General features: G+C 40.3%; 1 protein-coding gene across 1 annotated transcript; it reads left to right on the forward strand.

The window, feature by feature from the left end:
* Window positions 1-2,438: 2,438 nt before the first annotated feature.
* SUB1 (SUB1 regulator of transcription) lies at window positions 2,439-19,634 on the forward strand. Its single transcript, XM_045393578.2, has 5 exons — window positions 2,439-2,493; window positions 5,844-5,916; window positions 8,917-9,039; window positions 16,629-16,737; window positions 18,679-19,634. The coding sequence occupies exons 2-5, from the start codon at window positions 5,845-5,847 to the stop codon at window positions 18,756-18,758; spliced, it is 384 nt and encodes a 127-aa protein (XP_045249513.1). The 5' UTR covers window positions 2,439-2,493; window position 5,844; the 3' UTR covers window positions 18,759-19,634.
* The last annotated feature ends 362 nt before the right edge of the window (window positions 19,635-19,996 follow it).

Consider the following 19,996-nt stretch of genomic DNA (forward strand, 5'->3'; position numbering starts at 1 on the left):
TGCATGTGAATTACACTTCCTTCCCATTCTATTATTTGAAAGCAACTGCTGTCCTATTTTTTTTTTTGAGATGGAGTTTCGCTCTTGTTGCCCAGGCTGGAGTGCAATGGGTACGATCTAGGCTCAGTGCAGCCTAGGCTCACTGCAACCTCTGCCTCCTGGGTTCAAGCAATTCTCCTTGCCTCAGCCTCCCAAGTATCTCACATTACAGGTGCCTGCCACCATACCTGGCTAATGTTTGTATTTTTAGTAGAGACAGGGTTTCATCAGGTTGGCAGGCTGTCTCAAACTCCTAACCTCAGGTGATCCACCCGCCTCAGCCTCCCAAAGTGTTGGGATTACAGGTGTGAACCACCATACCCAGTCTCTATTTTGTTTAAAATAAAAAAATTTCCTTCCTCTTTCACCTATGTAAAAAATTATTTTTGTTTATTTTCTTGAGTTATGTTTACCTTTTTAAAACAGGCAACGCTTAGGATCAAGGATTTTTGATTAGTTTTACAAAGTACCACACCCAGGAAAATTGAGCCAACAAATTTGCATGCAAAGCTTCAGGTCTCCCTACTTCTAAAAATGCATACCTCCTTAACAGCTCTCCACCTCCGACGCTTAGAGAACCGAAACCCAAACCTACAGCAGGCACACTGCCCAGTTCCCTCAGTGACACAGAAACTGAATGAAAACTTGTTAAAGCAGGAAGGGTTGCAGATGCAGGGGATGCCATATTAGTTTAAGTGCATGTGGTTTACCTTGAATATTAAGCATTTCTTTAGGTAGGTGTGGAGCTGCGCAGTGTCCCATGACAGTGTATAATGTCAATGTTTTTTTTCTTTTTTCTTTTTCTTTTCTTCTTCTTCTTCTTTTTTTTTTTTTTTGAGACGGAGTCTCACTCTGTCACCCAGGCTGGAGTGCAGTGGTACAATCTCGGCTCATTGCAACCTCCACTTCCCAGGTTCATATGATTCTCCTGTCTTATCCTCCTGAGTAGCTGGGCACATGCCACCACTCCCACCTAATTTTTGTATTTTCAGTAGAGACCGGGTTTCGCCATATTGGTCAGGCTGGTTTTGAACTCCTGACCTCAGGTGATCCACCTGCCTCGGCCTCTCAAAGTGCTGGGATTACAGGCGTGAGCCACCGCGACGTCAGTGTTTATTTTCATGGCTGCTTTGATTTCATTATGATCAAGAGTTTCAGAACAAACTAAGGAATTAATTTGTATTTTTGTCTGCATTTAATCCTTTAAAAGTCAAATAATTCTAGAAAGGCACGTGTGGGGGATGCGTTCATGTTTAGTGTTCAGACTTTGATTCCATCCGCTGTATTCTTTGCGTCTCAACCTCATTGCACATTCTGCCCCCAGCTTTAATGTTTCCAGGCAATATATAACTCTTCTCCTATAAGGGTGGAATGGGTGGGAACCATAGGTCTAATTGCTCCATATGTAGATTCAAACACTCCTCCCTTTCTGCAACCCACTGCCCTTCCTCAGCCTCTGTTGCATCTCCGATGTGCAATTCTGAGTTTCAACAGGATTCCATCCTCTACTTTGTACAATCTCATACCATTCCTCTACCTGAGGTAGGAAAATAGGGTCTGGAGGCAGGGAACATAAGGCCAATTCACGCTTCAGCTGTAACAGGAAATATCCTCTCCATAGGGCGTTAACCTTGGTTTCCTCGTCTATAAAATGGAGAGAGTAGTCATTCCTGCTTTGGAACGTGCTTTTTAGGATGAGTAATGTAAATTGCCTCATGCAGTGTCTGACACATAGTGGGTGCTTGATAGATCTTTGTTAACAGATATGCCTTTATATTGATTCTTAGCTGTAGGAGGCATTCATTCAAACACATATTCAAATAATCTTTTAGCTATATTGCTGCTTGTATATGGATTTCTCTTGCCTTCTGTGAACTCCCTTATATCTCCAAGATTTCAATACAGGAATAGGAGTACTCCAAAGATTTCTTGCACTTTCTGGAATTAGACGCTGTGACTTTAGCTTCCTTCCTTTGGATTTTAGGAGGCAGAGTCAGGTATTGAGGTGGGTGCAGTGGTGTAGGAAGGCCATTTCTGGGAAAATGGGACAGAGTATCGATCTTTTTCATTATGGCCCCTTCGCTTCATTAGAATAAACATTTATTGAACAAGTGTAAAGCATGGCGCTAGTAACTCATGTTTTATTGGCGTTTTCTTTTCCTTTTTTTAAAAGCTATCTCCTACAGGAAGGATATTAGCTCTTTCATTCTCTCAAGGGTCAGATGTAATCTTCCAATATCTGACTTTCTCGTCACCCATCTGGGAAAGACGCCGTCCCTTTAAGGCCCTGGAAAGGGTCTAAGTGTTGGTTTCGGTGGGGAGGCCACGCCCCATCACGTGACCGCAGCCCCAGCGGGGCGGGGCCGGCGTCTCCTGGCTGCCGTCACTTCCGGTTCTCTGTCAGTCGCGAGCGAACGAGCAAGAGGGTGTTCGACTGCTAGAGCCGAGTGAAGCGTGAGTGCGCGGGATCCCCTACCCCTACTCCTCGGGGGCCCCCCACCGTCCCAGCCGGGCCGTGAGCTGCCTTTGGCCCTCCACTCCTCTCGCCGGCAACGGCCGCGGGAAATGGCGGCTGTGCCTTACCTCCCCCTTCCCCTCTTCGGCGTCCCCAGGCCCCCTGCTCCGTGCCTGACTCCGCGCCTGACGCGCTTTGGGCCCTTCCGCGCTAGACTCCCGTCCCCGGGGAGCCGAGCCCAGGCGACGGTCGCTGCGGCCCTGGGCGGCAGATTGAGGCCGGCCGGGGGGCGAGGAGCCGCGGGGAGGGGTCGCGGTCCCTCTAGGGACAATGCGGCGGCGGCTGGCCTAGGTGGGGCGCGTGCAGTTATATACTCTTCCCCCGGCCCTCGCCCTGAGCGGGGTGGTCTGGATACTGGGAGAGCGGATGCGGGCGGGAGGGGGCGGTGGGGGGGGGGGAGAACGGCTGATGTGCTGGGGGAGGGAACCCTTCGAGAGAAGAAAATGGCGCTTGGTGCAAGTCCCGCCCCTTCCCACGCCGTCTTCTCCGCACTTCGCCGCCTCCCACGCCCCCTCCGACCAACCTGTCTACCCTCGCTCGAGGAGCTGCTAGCCACGGGGTTCTAGCAGCTTGCTGGGTCCTTGCGACCCCTTCCCTGGTCTTGTGTTTGTCACCTTCCTGTTATGCCGAAGTCGTGTGCCCTTCAGTCCTGGTTCATTTTCACCTCGGTTTTTCTGATCTTCCTCTCAATCAGCAAAGGCTGAAAGATTCCGTTTCTCTTTTTAAAGTTGCGTTTTGTATAAATTCTACAATAGCGGTTTCAGTACCAGTTACTTGAATTACAAGCTGGTTCTCCCCTCACCCCCACATTGGAACAGGTAAAAATATATTTGTTAAAAGTTGAGAGGCTGGCTTTAGTTACCGTTACCTTTCTTTTCCAGTGGACTTCTTTGGGTTGAATACCAGGTGGTTCTTTGAAAAATTCTTGGGGCGGGGGGTGGGATTGCATTGGGAGTTATACCTGATGTAAATGACGAGTTGATGGGTGCTGACGAGTTGATGGGTGCAGCACACCAACATGGCACAAATATACATATGTAACAAACTTGCACGTTGTGCACGTGTACCCTAGAACTTAAAGTATAATAATAAAAAAAGAAAAAAAAGAAAAATTCTTAGGCCCCCAGGCCGTTTTTAATAACAGACGGTAGTTATGATCGAGAGTTTCAAAGTGAAAAATTATATTCAATTTAGTTACCTTTTTAAAAAATATCTTTTTGTCGTATTAACTAGCATAAACTGAACTAAATTGATTTTGGAGATTAGGTTGCAAAATGGAGCAGAAACAAAAAATGGATAAAACGTGGTCATGAACGTTGCTTTTGCCTTCTGAATTTACTCTTGAAGACGTTACCAGTTAAAATCAGATTGAGCTTTTTGAATTTAATGGCTAGGATTGGGGTGGCCCACTTCTTTTTCCTTGACCTCCTCTTTTGGAACACATGCAACATCAGTGCTAATGCAGGTTTCGTCTAGAGCGCTAGATTATTTATGATTTTTTATTTTGAGGAGGAATTTTAAGTCTTTTTTTCTTGTATTCAGCAAATACACTGTGTTGTGTTTAGGCCCTTTAAGGCATATAGAAATTAACCTATTTATGGCTAGTGTTCCGTTATTGGAACGCTAAGCATGTGGCAGTTTTTTATATCCTACTGCTCAAGGTCATCGCCAAGGTCTGGTTGCAAAATTCAAAAAATTGCAACCTCCGGCATAAATGGGTTAATAGGACCTAATCTCCTCTGAGATGGGGAGAGCAAAAGATATTTTGATAATCAGCGTTTTACGATCTGGTGTTATAAGTGCCTTGAATAGAGGTATCCACATATTTTGGAACTCCTTGAAATTTGGGACCTAGGCTTACTGATAGTTTGCTCTCTGCAAACTTGCACTCAGGCACTCAGTAAACACCCACTTGTAAGCAAGGCACTAAGCTATGTGTGTCTCTGGGGGAACCTGGGGAGCTACCAGCACGGTAGGAATTTGCGGGAAGGTTTTGCACCTCACATAAATAGGTTCTTCAAATTTTAATTATGTTCCAGAGTAGAAAATCTGTGTAAAATGTAATGAATTGCTGAATTGCTGTGAATTGTGTAGAATTTTTTTTTTTTTTGAGACGGAGTCTTGCTTTGTTGCCCAAGCGGGAGTGTAATGGCGTGACCTCGACTCACTGCAATCTCCGCCTCCCAGGTTCAAGCGATTTTCTTGCCTCAGCCTCCCGAGTTGCTGGGACTGCAGGCGCGCCACCGTGCCCCTCTAATTTTTGTATTTTTTTTTTTTTTTTTTGAGACGGAGTCTCGCTCTGTAGCCCAGGCTGGAGTGCAGTGGCCGGATCTCAGCTCACTGCAAGCTCCGCCTCCCGGGTTCACGCCATTCTCCGGCCTCAGCCTCTCGAGTAGCTGGGACTACAGGCGCTGCCGCCTCGCCCGGCTATTTTTTGTATTTCTTAGTAGAGACGGGGTTTCACCGTGTTAGCCAGGATGGTCTCGATCTCCTGACCTCGTGATCCGCCCATCTCGGCCTCCCAAAGTGCTGGGATTACAGGCTTGAGCCACCGCGCCCGGCCTAATTTTTGTATTTTTAGTGGAGATAGGTTTCACCATGTTGGCCAGGCTGATCTGGGAACTCCTGAGCTCAAGTGATCCACCCGCCTCGGCCTCCCAAAGTTTTGGAATTACAAGTATGAGCCATCGTTCCTGGCCTGAATTGTGTATAATTTTGTATACTCTTGAATTAGTACCTGTTGTTATTTTGGTGATATGACCAAAAAGGCAAAATATGAATAAAATATGTGAAAATTAATTAGATGTCACATTTGCATAGTACAGCTAGTTCCCTGTTGTGTAAATGTTGGAGTCAGTTCCCCACAGTGAATAATTTTACATTAGTTCTGATCTCATTGGTGTGAAGTCTAAAGCAGTAATAGTAGAATTACATTTTTCTGGTTTTAACAGTAATTGTTATCTGTTGCCTTCTTGCAGTCTACCCTACCCATAGTGTGTAATGCCACTAAAACGAAGTATAGAAAGATCCATTGGCTTGGAGAAAGGTTAGAGGTGTAGGAGTGTATGACGTTTAGTTCATTGTTCTGAGTGCAGCACATTGCACCCTGCATGTTATTTGCAACTTAAAAGAGTATAAATTAAAACTTGTGTTCAGTGTAACAACTCCAGTACCACAAAAATGGTAGAATGAACCATGGAACTTGTCCTTGATTTTTTTCTTTGATTGGGGGAGAGCTAAATTGAAAGTAATAGAGTACCTTGATTTATGTAATGTATTTTTCTTTCAGGATGCCTAAATCAAAGGAACTTGTTTCTTCAAGCTCTTCTGGCAGTGATTCTGACAGTGAGGTTGACAAAAAGGTGACTATTACTGCACCAAGTCGTTTTTGTGATGTTCAACAATATTGTCCATATCCCATTCTGAAGGATAGTAAAAGGCATATTGACATCTTAAAATGAGGATCTAGATGGGAGTGGTGGCTCATGCCTGTTACCCTAGTTCTTTGGGAGGCTGAGTTGGCAGGATTGCTTGGGGCCAAGAGTTCAAGACCAACCAGGCTCATATTGCAAGACCCTGTCTCTTTAAAAATAAAAATAAAAAATGAGAATGTGAATGGGTATTTCTGGTGGTGTGGTTGGTCTGTGGACCACTTGACTAGAAGTGCCTAGGATGCTTTTTGCACATTCATACTCATAGGCCCTAATCAGACTTAACAAGTCTTCTGTTGAGGACCATTAGGAACCCTGAAGTTGCAGAGCCACTGCCTTGGATCCTAGGGTCATAGAATTCTAAGTAGGCCAAAGTCACTATTTGCCATTATTTAGAAATTTACCTGATGTTTTTTGTAAAATGTTTATTTTTTTAAAGACGGGGTCTTGCACTCTTAACCAGGTTGGGGTGTGGTGGCAACATCATGGCTCCCTGCAGCCTCGACCTCCTGGTCTCAAGCAATCCTCCTACCTCTGCCTCCAGAGTAGCTGGAACTACAGGTATCATGCCTGGCTAATTAAAAAAAAAAAAATGTTTTAGTAGGGACCAGGTGTTGCTGTGTTGCTAAGGCTGATTTCAAACTCCTGGCCTCATGCTGTTCTGCCTCAGCCTCCCAAAGTGCTGGGATTACAGGTGTGAGCCATCATGAATGGCCATAAAATGTTAATTATGACAGTTCTCTCAGTTACTGGTGTTTATTCTGCACATAAGGTTTTCTGAATTTTAGACTTGGTACATTTTAAGTTGGAATGTACCAAGTTTGTGCTCTGGTCCTTTCCATTTAACTAAATCAGCACCCAGTAAAGCTAACTTGAAACCCATTTTGACAAGATAGGCTTTTTCTGTGTTAGATGACAGCTGCACCGTAATTGGTGCATTTTGCTAAATTGAGCATCTCAGTGGAGCATAACTGAGCGTCTCACTCTGCGGTCAAGTCTTCCGTGCAGAATTGTTCTTTATCTCATAGAACTTTACATATCTGAATAGATATTTATATACTAGAAATAGAATAAGTTGGTGGTGTTTTTCCTAATCAGTATATATCCTTTGTAAAATAGCAAGTAATGACTAGCATTAGTAGACCTGTGGTTTCTAAAAGTTTATTCAAAAGAAGCAGGCTCCCCATCTTTTTTTTCCTCCTGAAGCTTAGCAATTTTAGCTATAAAAAAAGGGGAGAGCCTATGGGAGATTGGAGAAGTTGTGATGTTAAAGTATAAATATAGACTATAACAACACTTGGAAGGGTAAAATAAGGCTTCAAAGACTATACTTGAGTAAATTTCTTAATTTTAAAATTTGCACCCTATATAGTATTTGAATATGTTCATAATAACAAATGTGTATTGAGCTTTTATTTGCCAGACATGCACTAGTCCACAGGGAAAACTTACAGCCTGATTTATAGAATAATTACTTTCTGCATACTGAGCTGAGTTAACTTTTTGTTTGTCCCAAGTAGTAATATTAATCTTGTAAACACTTAACCTTATATACCATGTTTTTCATTTCACGTTTTACATGTATGTAATATTTTTCCTAGCCTCATCTAATTTGATAACTTTCAATTAATTTAGTAATATTAAAATATTTATATTATTTCATCAAGAAGGAACATGACTGCCCTCTCCTGTTTGGATTGGGAATTCTAGTGGTTTTTATGGGTTGTTAGCTCTTTTTGAGAATGAGACTTTCTAATAAGTTTTTAAAATAATGCAGTTTTTAAAACACTTGTGATTTTTGAAAGCTAGTCTAACACATAGCTGTCTATCTTCAATGATTTTTTTTTTTTTTTTTTTTTTGTGGTGAGGAAGTTCTTGAGTTGTTGGCTCTCAGTGCCCAGTGCAAAATAGCTCTCTTCAGATTTGCCTACTCATAAATTCCTTTTTTTAAAAATTTTGAGATGAAGTTTTGCTTTTGTTGCTCAGGCTGGAGTGCAGTGGCGTGATCTCGGCTCACTGCAACCTTTGGGTCCCAGGTTCAAGTGATTCTCTTGCCTCAGTCTTCCGAGTAGCTGGGATTACAGGCGTGTGCCACCACGCCTGGCTAATTTTTTTTTTTTTTTTTGAGACGGTGTCTCACTCTGTCGCCCAGGCTGGAGTGCAGTGGTGTGATCTTGGCTCACTGCAACCTCAGCCACCTGGGTTCAAGCAGTTCTCTGCCACAGCCTCCCGAATAGCTGGGATTACAGGTGCCCGCCACCAAGCCCAGCTAATTTTTTTGTGTTTTTAGTAGAGATGGGGTTTCACCATTGTGGCCAGGCTGGTCTCGAACTCCTGACCTCAAGTGATCCTCCCGCCTTGGACTCCCAAAGTGCTGAGATTACGGGCGTGAGCCACTGCTCCCCGCCCATAACTTCCTTAAGCCAGCATAAATCCCTTTTGGAATAGGCAGGACATATCCTGGAAATGGAGTAAGTTGGTTGTATTCTTTTTTTTTCTTTTTGAGGCAGAGTCTTACTCTGTCACCCAGGCTGGAGTGGGTTGTATTCTTTCTAATTAATATATCTGCTTCATAAAATAAGTAACTGACTAGCTTTAGTAGACCTGTGGTTTCCAGGTTTATTCAGAAGCAGCAAGGTCCCTCCTTTTTTTTTTTTTTTCTACCAAAGAAATCATACGTGGGATCCCAAACCACAAAATAACTGTTCCTGTGGTTAATACCATTCTAATGCCTGAAGTGTCTTTGGGATCCTGAGAACAGAGTTTGAAAACATTACTAGATAGAAGGATTGGTCAGATTCATAGTTTTGTTGTCGAGTGAAATTTGCTTGTGTATATATTTATGATATTTTGGATATAGTCTTTTGATTGTTTAACACTGAGATGTGTTTTATTCTTATGTGTGCAGATTTTAACCATATTCTTTTCTAGTTAAAGAGGAAAAAGCAAGTTGCTCCAGAAAAACCTGTAAAAAAGCAAAAGACAGGTGAAACCTCGAGAGCTCTGTCATCTTCTAAGCAGAGTAGCAGCAGCAGAGATGATAACATGTTTCAGGTAAAGTTGGCTATTTTTTTTTTTTTTTTTTTTAACATGGAGTCTCGCTCTGTCAGGCTGGAGTGCAGTGGTGCGATCTCGGCTCACTGCAACCTCAGCTTCCTGGGTTCAAGCAGTTCTGTGCCTCAGCCTGCCGAGTAGCTGGAATTACAGGCACCTGCCATCATGCCCAGCTAATTTTTGTATTTTTAGTAGAGTTGGGGTTTCACCATCTTGGCCAGGCTAGTCTTGAACTCCTGACCTTGTGATCCACCTGCCTCAGCCTCCAGAAGTGCTGGGATTACAGGTGTAAGCCACCATGCCAGGCCAAAGTTGGATATTTCTTTAGATTCAGAGGAATTATTATCTGGCTTGATCTGAAGAGTGTTAAAAGTACTATAATCTGATAATTGCATAATATGTGTGTTACAATCCTCTTAACTAGAGACATTTATTAAAACAGAACAAACTAAAGTATTTTGTACAATGCTGGATTATTGGTAAAGTCTCTAAAGTCCAGTTTTGCTGTATTTAAACCAATGCAAATTTAAATGTTACAGAAATCCAAAAAATGAGATTGAGAACTGCACATTTTGAAAGCAACTTGGAGGAGGCAGGTCAAGTGTTGGGACAGTAAGCTATGAATAGATTATTATGTGCCTAATTTTGGCCTGATGAGCAACAGAAAGGGGAATGAGTTGAATAGGTAAAGTGAAGGAAGTTCTTTAGAGGGACTTGATGAAATCACCTGGAGAGGACTCATATAGCTTCTCTTGGGTTTCCTATCTTGTTTTAGGGACATCTGGCATCTTTGTACAAGAAGGATTTGTGAGGAAGGGGTGTTGGGGTTAAATGGAAGCAGGTGAGATTGCTTAGATGATTGTAGGCTTTAATCTGTATGTGAGGTGATAAGGGATTAGATGGGTTTTCCTAAAGGAGAAATTGTGCCGATTACAAGATACAGGTTGGAAAGAATGGACCAGAGGAATTAGGCAATCAGTGAAGATGTGGACTTGATTGTGGATGTGATTAAAAAAAAAAATTGAGTTGCTTCTGTAGCACCTGAAGGACTTAGTTGGGAAATGTTCATGTGGGATTATCAGCATGGTTGACTAAAGTTGCCTACTAAAGTGTTAAACAGGAAGAACAGGAAGCAGATGAGGGCATGTCTTGGGTTATATTCAGGTAGAGAATGGAAGGAGAAAGAGGTGTAGGTTAAGAGAGAGGGTGAAGGAAAATTAGAAGAGTGCAGTAATGGGAGCAAGAAAAGGATGTTTCCAGAAGCCATAAGTATTAGTTGAAACCAAAAAGTTGGGTGGAACGAGCGACGACTTTTTTTTTTTTTTTTAAGACAGGGTCTCTGCTGTGTCACCTAGGCTGGAGTGCAGTGGTGTGATTTCTGCTCACTGCAACTTCCGCTTCCTGGGCGCAAATGATCCTCCTGCCTCAGCCTCCTGAGGAGCTGGGACTACAGGCAATGCTCCATGATGCATGGCAAAATTTTTTTTTTTTTTTGTAGAAATGGTGTTTAGCTGTGTTGCCCAGGCTGGTCTTGAACTCCTGAGCTCAGGTGATCCGCCCACCTTGGCTTCTCAAAGTGTTGGGATTACAGGCATGAGCCACCCTCCCTGACCAAGACTGTAAACATTTATATGACTAGAAAGCAAGGCTAACATACATGTATTTTTTGACCTGTTGATAGCTTTGAAAGGTGGAGTGCCAAGATTAAGGTGAGAATGGGAAAATTTAAGTTTTTTTTTTCTAATGCTTATTTTTGCCTTGTTATACTTCTGGGTAAAGAAGATAGACAAAGTACCGATGAACTATTTAGTTCAGAACACACATTTTAGAGATTCGATTCTGTTAAGAGGAGTTTGTGAAAACTAGATCAATTTTTAGGAATTTTCTCACCAGAAAAACGGAGCTTCATTTCTTAAACCCTCATCTGGAAAGATTCCCAAGCCTCCTAAGGCTGACATTGCATCTTTTGAAAGCCTGCCTCTAGGAGGAACATAGGTCATTTTTTTTTTTTGAGATGGAGTCTCACTGTGTCACCAGGCTAGAGTGCCGTGGCATGAATCTTGGCTGACTGCAACCTCCGCCTCCTGGGTTCAAGAGATTCTCCTGCCTCAGCGTCCTGAGTAGCTGGGACTACAGGTGTGCGCCACCACCTCCAGCCAATTTTTGTATTTTTAGTAGAGACAGCATTTCACCATGTTGGCCAGTATGGTTGGCCAGGATGGTCTCGATCTCTTGACCTCATGATCCGCCTGCCTTGGCCTCCCAAAGTGCTGGGATTACAGGCGTGACCCACCGCACTGGCCTAGGCCTTATTTTCAGAGTGGCTTTCAGGGATCTAGTAGTGTAGGCATTGTAAGAGATAGTATAATAATTTCATTGCCATTACAGCTTGATGTACATTAAACATCAGTACATAAGCCGTTCTCTAAATGTAGTAAAGAGTTGTACCAAGGGAAAATCAATACACTAGTCTTTTAAAGTCTGAAATAATTGAGGCAGAATCGTGACTAGAGAGAAGATATTAGAGATGCTTGCTTCCTGGTTCCTTCAGCCCTGATTTTGAAGAACTTCCTTCCGTAGGGAGATAACCTACCTGGAGTGACATCTGTGATTATAAAGAGACTGGAGAATTATCTCATAATCACCTAGTACCTGTGTCTTGAAAGGTCAGAATAGTTGAGGCAGGAAACTTTGATCCATATTTTTCTTCGAGTTAGGCACAAAGGGTCAGTAATACTGCCTTAATTGATTTGATGATTTAAGGATACTTGATACTTTCAAATTATTTAATTTAAAATGATTATAACTGGTCATTTTAATCTGGGGCAGGAGTCTGTAGAATTTTTTTTTAATTTGAATTTTCTTTTTTGTGTTTGAAGGAATTATTCATAACCTTTATCACGGGGTCCCCTGCACAGGAGGTGAGCGGCGTGTGAGTGAAGATTACCGCCTGAGCTCTGCCTCCTGTCGGATCAGCAGTGGCATTAGATTCTCATAGGAGCGCGAACCCTATTGTGAACTGCGCATGCGAGGGATCTAGGGTGTGCGTTCCTTCCGAGAATCTAATGCCTGATGGTGGGATAGTTTTCATCCTGAAACTGTCACCTTTCCCCTTCCCTGCCTGTCGTGGAAAAATTGTCTTCCATGAAACTGGTCCCTGGTGCCAAAAAGGTTAGGAACCGCTGCTTTATCAGATCTTCAAAGGGGACAGGGAATCAAATTCATATAAGAATCACAGTTCTTTATGAGGTATATGGTATTTTTTGCTGCTAATCTCCAGATTTTGTGGATATAAAATATTTTCTGTCATCTGATTTTATTTTCTTCCAATAAAATGGGATTTCAGTGATCTTTATTTTTTCTACTTTTTTTTTTTTTTTTTTTTTTTTTTGAGGTGGAGTCTCGCTCTGCTGCCCAGGCTGGAGTGCAGTGGCCGGATCTCAGCTCACTGCAAGCTCCGCCTCCCGGGTTCACGCCATTCTCCTGCCTCAGCCTCCCGAGTAGCTGGAACTACAGGCGCCCACTACCTCGCCCGGCTAATTTTTCGTATTTTTTAGTAGAGACGGGGTTTCACCGTGTTAGCCAGGATGGTCTCGATCTCCTGACTTCGTGATTCGCCCGTCTCGGCCTCCCAAAGTGCTGGGATTACAGGCTTGAGCCATCACGCCCGGCCTTATTTTTTCTACCTTTAAGTAATATGTCCCCTATACTAATATCTCATCACTTGTTTAATTTTTGCTAATAAGAATTTGTCAATTTTACTCTTTTTTTTTTTTTCTAAAGGAGAAGCAAATGTTGGGCAGATTTCTTTTTTTTTTTAAGAAATGTTTTTGAGGTATAGTTTATGTACAATAAAATGCACACATTTAAAAGCATACTTTGATAGACTGTGATAAATGTACACGGTTTTGTGGCCAGACCATTTTCATCACCCCAGAAAGTTCCTCTTGGCTTTGCAGTCATCGCTCGTGTCCTTGGTAATCGCTGATCTTATTTCTACCACTATAGATTTTTGTTGCCTGTTCTAGAACTTTGTATAAATGGATACATGCAGTCTGTTTTTTGTGTCTGGTTTTTGCTTAGCATAATGTGTTGAGATTAGTCCTTGTTGCATATATCAGTAATTTGTTTTTATTGCTGAATAGTATTTTGTATGATAATACTACAGTTTGTTAATCCATTCACTTTGGATGGACATTGGAATTGTATCAAGTCTTGGGCTATTAGGAATACAGCTTCTGTGAATATTATTGTACAAGTCATTTTGTGGACATTTTTGCCCTTTTGGGTAAATACCAGATATATTTGCTGAGTCATAGGGTAAGTGTGTAACTATATAAGACACTGTCAAACCACTTTCCATAGTAGCTGTAGCATTTTACACAGCCATCAGTACAACTTACGAGATTCCAGTTGTACCACATCCTCACTAGATATTGTCAGTCTTTTAAGTTTTATTCTTTTTAGTTACAATGAATGTATAATAGTAACTCATGGTGGTTTTACTTTGCATTTCCCTCATGTACAGGTCTTAATTCATTGTACATCTTTAGTGTGTTTATTGGCTATTTTTACATCTTTTGTGAAGAGCATCTTTTGGCCACTTAAAAATAATGCCAGGTCATTTGAGTTGTAACGCTTTATGTATTTTGGATATAAGTCCTTTGTCAGATGTAAGTATGATTAGTTTTTTTTTTTAGACTTCAGGGAGACTTTAGTTTTCAAAGCAGTCTAGTTTAAAAATGAGTGAAGGTTAACAGAGAAGAAAGAATATGAAACCAGAGAGACAGAATCAAACAGACAGGATAAGGGCGGACTGGCAGTTGGTCAGGGGCATCTGTGACAGATCTTCTCTCTTGGAAAGGAGGTTCTCACCAGTTCTGGTCAGTTCATCATTTTCTTCATGTTCACAGTTCTGCTCCTTCCTTAGGCTGTGCTGGAAGGCCAAGACCCCTGTGGCTGCACCTTGAGTGAATATTTTCTTTAGGTTTCTGGTTTACCTTTTTATTTTCTGAAACATCTTTTAAAAAAAGGCTTTAGTGTGATTGTCTATTAATTTTTCTCCTCTTTTGCTTAATGCTTATTTTCTGTCCCAGACATATTTTGTCTACCATGGCCACAAAAAGTTTTGCCAGTGTTTTTTCGTAGAAGTTTTATAGTTGTAGTTTTCACGTTTAGGTCTATGATTCATGTAGAATTAATTTCTCTGTGTGTGGTGTAAGATAGGGATTTAGAATCTTCCCCACCCCCAATGCAGACGCTTGTTGTTTCAACACCATTTGTTGAAAAGAGTATATTCTTATTCCTTTGAATTACCCTGGATTTTACCAAAAAAAAAAAAAAAAAAAAAAAAAACCAAACAAAAACCAGTGAGTATATCCAATGTGTGTGTAATTTTTGACTCCATTGTGTTCCATTGACCCCTATGTCTGTCTTTACTGCAGTGCCACATTGTCTTCCCTTACTGTATTACAGTGAGTCTTAAAAAGTGCTTAGAGACACTTTGTTGAGGAAAGCCTGTTTTCTCTGGAGTTTGTAATTTGTGGTAAGCAGATACGTAAGATTTTTGAAAAATAATTTTCTGTGAATATTTTTAAGTTCTCAATCTTTGAGTGAGGTGCATTAAAGATGTTATTTGAAGTGAAATGAAAAGGAAAAACTGTTATTATTGACTGGAACTCTGGATTTGTATATGGTTGAATGGTTGGTGAAGCATTGTAGCTAGTTGCATCTGTGGATTCCTATTGGTTGTAGTTTGTACTGCAAAATTTTGCTTCCTTTTTTTTTTTGTGGTAAAAATCATAAAAGTGTATTCACATTATTGTGTAACAGATTGCCGAAACTGTTTCGTCTTGCAAAACTGAACTTCTGTAGCCATTAAACAACAGTTCCTTTCTCCCAGCCCTGGGTAACCACCATTCTACTTTTTGTTCCTATGAACTTGACATCATGTAAGTGGAATCATAAAGTATTTACCTTTTTCCTTTTTATGACTGGCTTATTTCATTGACATACAATGTGACAGGATTTCCTTTTTTAAAAGCTGAATGATACTCCATTGTGTGTCTATTCCACCCCCCTCCCGCTTTTTGTTTATCAGTTCATCTCTGGGTGGATATTTGTGGTGTTTCCACTTCTTGGCTCTTGTGAATAATGCTGCTATGAACATGGGTATGCAGATGTCTCTTGGGGTCTGTGCTTTTACTTCTTTGGGATATATACCCAGAGGTGGGATTGCTGGATCATATGATAGTTTAAACAGTAATTTCCTTTGGCTGCAGTTCTGATATTGAGAGTAGTACAGTTGACCTTTGAACAATGCAGGGTCAAAATGCAAGGCACCAACCCCTGTGCAGTTGAAAATCTGGTTATAACTTTTGACTTCGCCAAAACAAAACTGCTAAGTATAGCCTACTGTTGACTGGTAGCCTTACCAGTAACATAAGTGGTTAACATATATTGTATGTTATATGTACTGTATGCTGTATTCTTACAATAAAGTAAGCTAGAGAAAAGAAAATATTACTAAGAAAATAATATGGGAGAAAAAATACATTTTACTGCACTGTATGGTGTTTATCAATAACACTAGTTTACGTTGTCTGTTTATAAGATATATCATGTTAGAAATTGTAGGCAACCATAGCTGCAGATTTCAGTCCGTGGTACATATGAAGCAATTCAACTTTTAATTATTATTTTTTTTGCTTTTTAAAATTAAAGACAGAATCTTGCTGTGTTGCTCAGATTGGGCTCAGGTGATCCTCCTGCCTCAGCCTCCTGAGTAGCTGGGATCATAGGCATGCACCACTGCTTCTGGTGTTTTTTTTTTCTTGTGATGTCATGCCTTCTCTCTGCTTCTTGGGAGCACTTTCAGCATCTCTAGGGGCACTTGTATAGGACTCATCGTGTTAAGGTTTATGGTATTGCACTAATCATGATGAAAAATATGTGAAAACCGTGAGAGATCAGTTTTTGCTGCAATACACAATTTGTTGGAGACATGAACTGCTCAGCAGAGATGATTAGCATCACATGGTGTTTTACACAAGGTGTTTTAAGCAGATATTTGTAACATTTGAGCACACTGAGGTAGCAACAGGAAGTGGCTATGAAATTATTAGCGCTACTACACTATGTACTGCGGTTAATTTTATGCAGTTATGATTTAATCTTTGTTTACATTTCTACTGTGTCCGTGTGCATAAATTTTGATACATTTTAACTTCATATAATAGATTTGTATGTTTTATGATAGTAATTGATAACCTCATATCTATGTATGTTTTATGCATTCATGACATACCTAACTTTTTCTTAGTGTTGTCGTTATTTCTAGGCTATGCAGTTGTTCTGTGAGTTTTTTCAAATTGTCAAGTCTGCAAATTTTTTTCCAGTATGTTCATTGAAAAAAATATGCATATAAGTGGGACCTGCACAGTTCAGAGCCATGTTGTTCAAGGGTCAGCAGTAACCATTTTCATGATTAGATGTAGAGTGAGCATGCAGCAGGTTGTGAATATGAATACAATTGAAACAGATACCACTCTTGTAAGGAGCACCTCTTTTTATGTTTGTTTCTTTTGCAGATTGGGAAAATGAGGTACGTTAGCGTTCGAGATTTTAAAGGCAAAGTGCTAATTGATATTAGAGAATACTGGATGGATCCTGAAGGTGAAATGAAACCAGGAAGAAAAGGTGAGATCTGATTACTTGAATTTTGTTATAGTGTTAGGACTAAACTAAAACTTTTCTGAGTAGCTTACTTAACTTGAAATGTTGGCAGGACACACGGGGCAAGGAAGAATCTTAGTTGATTCTCTATCTTCTGTAGTCATTTTGGACATGATACTTAACATTTTTTTAAAGAGATGTCTTAATACAGCTTTTGGGAATAAAACCCAGAAAAGTAACACCCCCTAGTATCACTTCAATTGGCTGCTAATATACTTGAACAATCTTTAAAAAGGTTTATAGCAATTCTGAAGCAGATTAGGCACTATCTGGGAACTTGTAAAATCTGGAATGGAAAATCTCGGTTTACAATGCTTCCTTTTGATTCAGCTCGTAAAAGCTATTCTTTAGGGCATTATTCTTCAAGCGGATCTCTGCTGTCCTTCCATTTGTGCTTCATCCAGTCCCAAGCCTCTTAGCATTCTGGAAGCATATTTTATATTATTCACCAAACAGCTAGAGAAGGTGAGCCAACCTAAATTTGTATATTTGGATTGCTGCTCTAGGTTGACCCTCAGCTAAAGAAAAATGCTTCCTTATTTAGTTTTACTCTGCTTGCCTGTTAGTTTGAAAGGTACCACTTGTTTGCTTCATTCAGTTTTTTGTTAAACTCAGCCTCTATATGTGTTTATACGCTTTCGTATTTTCTTCAAGTCACTTCGGGATTGGTCATTCACGTACCAGAGTGGCTGATGCCATATTTCTTGTTTATTCTTTTTTTTTTTCAATTTCATGGCCTTCTGGCAGTTTTCTGGGAGTACTTTCTGCTAGTTCTTGTTTACTTCTCTGTTTATATGCATCAGTATTAGAATGCTAGAACATTAAAGTACAAAATACAGAAAATATAAAATTTCTGTTCATACTTTTACATCTTAAATAGGAAAGACATATCTCACATTTTTTAACCGTTTATGTGTTGGGTTATATGCTAAATTCATTATTCGTGTTAATCATTTACAGCAACTCTTTGGGGTGTGGATACCATTTTACTGGTGAGGAAACTAAGGCTTACAAGGTGTTGTAGTTCTTTTTTAAGGATCATACGCTTAGTGAAAGTGAGGCTGGGATTTTAACCCTGACAGGATGACCCTGGAATGCAGTTACCTGGTATATACTTTCTGAGGAGTCCTGTATGAATCAGGTCCTGGGAATTTTTCCAAAGTGAAATGAATGCTTCTGGAAGAACTCAGCACAATTACTCAGCTTGAATTTCTGTGGAAATTTTGGGCAAATATTGGAACCAACTGGAAATATAGTAATGGGGTATCACATGCCAAATCTGGACCTGACCATTTTAGCCTGATAGTTGGCAGGTATTAGTAAGATGTGTCTTCAAACCCTCATTTATTCTCATTGGTTAAAATAGGTACTATGCAGGATGCACTGTGGAAAGTAAGACTGGATATGAGATTGATCTGCTTAGTAAATTGTGATGATGATTTGTTAATTAACAAATGTAAGAGATGTACATTTGATTTCATTATTGTAGCATTGTGTCAAAGTGGCATTTTTTTTTTTTTTTGAGATGGAGTCTAGCTCTGTTGCCCAGGCTGGAGTGCAGTGGCGTGATCTCGGCTCACTGCAACTTCCGCCTCCCAGGTTCAAGCAATTCTCCTGTCTCAGCCTCCTGAGTAGCTGGGATTACAGGTGCCAGCCACCATGCCCAGCTAATTTTTGTATTTTTAGTAGAGATGGGGTTTCACCATGCTTGGCCAGGCTGGTCTTGAACTCCTGACCTCAAGTGATCCACCTGCCTTGGCCTCCCAAAGTGCTCGGATTACAGGTATGAGCCACTGCAACCGGCCTACGGTGACAATTTTGATAAAACAGTATTCTAGTTGGAAGTATGAATATCCTCAATGCTTAAATAGATTTTCACCTTTGAATTTTTAAACTTTGTTTTAGGTATTTCTTTAAATCCAGAACAATGGAGCCAGCTGAAGGAACAGATTTCTGACATTGATGATGCAGTAAGAAAACTGTAAAATTCGAGCCATATAAATAAAACCTGTACTGTTCTAGTTGTTTTAATCTGTCTTTTTACATTGGCTTTTGTTTTCTAAATGTTTTCCAAGCTATTGTATGTTTGGATTGCAGAAGAATTTGTAAGATGAATACTTTTTTTTAATGTGCATTATTAAAAATGTTGAGTGAAGCTAATTGTCAACTTTATTAAGGATTGCTTTGTGCCCACCACCTAGTGTAAAATAAAATCAAGTAATACAATCTTAACTGTTGTGGCCTTTTTTGATCATAAGAATTGGTACTGTTTAAGGCCAAAAATAACAGTTTTTATAGATCTTTTAGTTTCAACTCAATTTTTACAATAAAAAGGATTCGTATTTCATTGAGCTTATAAACTTATGGTTTGAGAACTCCATATTTGATCTGTTCTCTTCCAGTCAAATGTCTAGGCTTGTTTGACTTTCACCCCAATGATTTTTCACTCTTTTTATAATTGTTTACTTCAGTTTCCTTTAATAACTTAATCTCTTCATGTTCAGTTTTTACTTCACTCTTTATTCTTTTCTTTGAGTATGTTATGCTTATTTGGAAAGTCAGTGAAACTGTCAAAATGTTATCTCAATAGGATACTTACATGAGAACTACAATCACCAAATCTACTGTATTCAACATTAGCAGATCTAATTTGATAAACAACATGGCTTGTGTGAAAATTGAGCAGGTGTTTGTTTACCCATAGTGTTCTGTGTAGTTATTGCTTAGTCTGCAGAAAATAATGACTTAGATGAGATGTCTGACTTGCTTTCACTTATTAAACATGTTCACCATGGGATGATGTCTGTAACATCAGATATTGTTAAACTAGACTAGGATTTAATAAAAATTGTGAAAGCTTACTGGCCTAACATTTTATTTTATAGTATTGAGTATGAATTATATGTAGCCAGAGATGTCATTAAGTTTTACTGTTACAGTAGGTAATATGGTTAGTTTGTAGGGAAAAGAGCCTATGAGCAAATGCTTGTGTATTTTGGCCTTTGCCCCAGTAGAAGAGACCAGTGGCATTCTAGGCTTGGTGTTACTAAGTTTTAGCAGACACTAGTAAGTGGTTTGTATTTAACCATACTGATGAAGCAGACAGATTGAGGCACAGATTTTAGTGGCTTTGTGGCAATAAATAGGGCATGGTGTGCCTTAGGAAAAGAATGTTTATAAAGGGAATTATAACTGAAATTAAAGGAGGCGGCAGTGAAGAACA

This window comes from Macaca fascicularis, chromosome 6, assembly GCF_037993035.2.
Source record: "Macaca fascicularis isolate 582-1 chromosome 6, T2T-MFA8v1.1".
NCBI classification, from domain to species: Eukaryota; Metazoa; Chordata; class Mammalia; order Primates; family Cercopithecidae; genus Macaca; species Macaca fascicularis.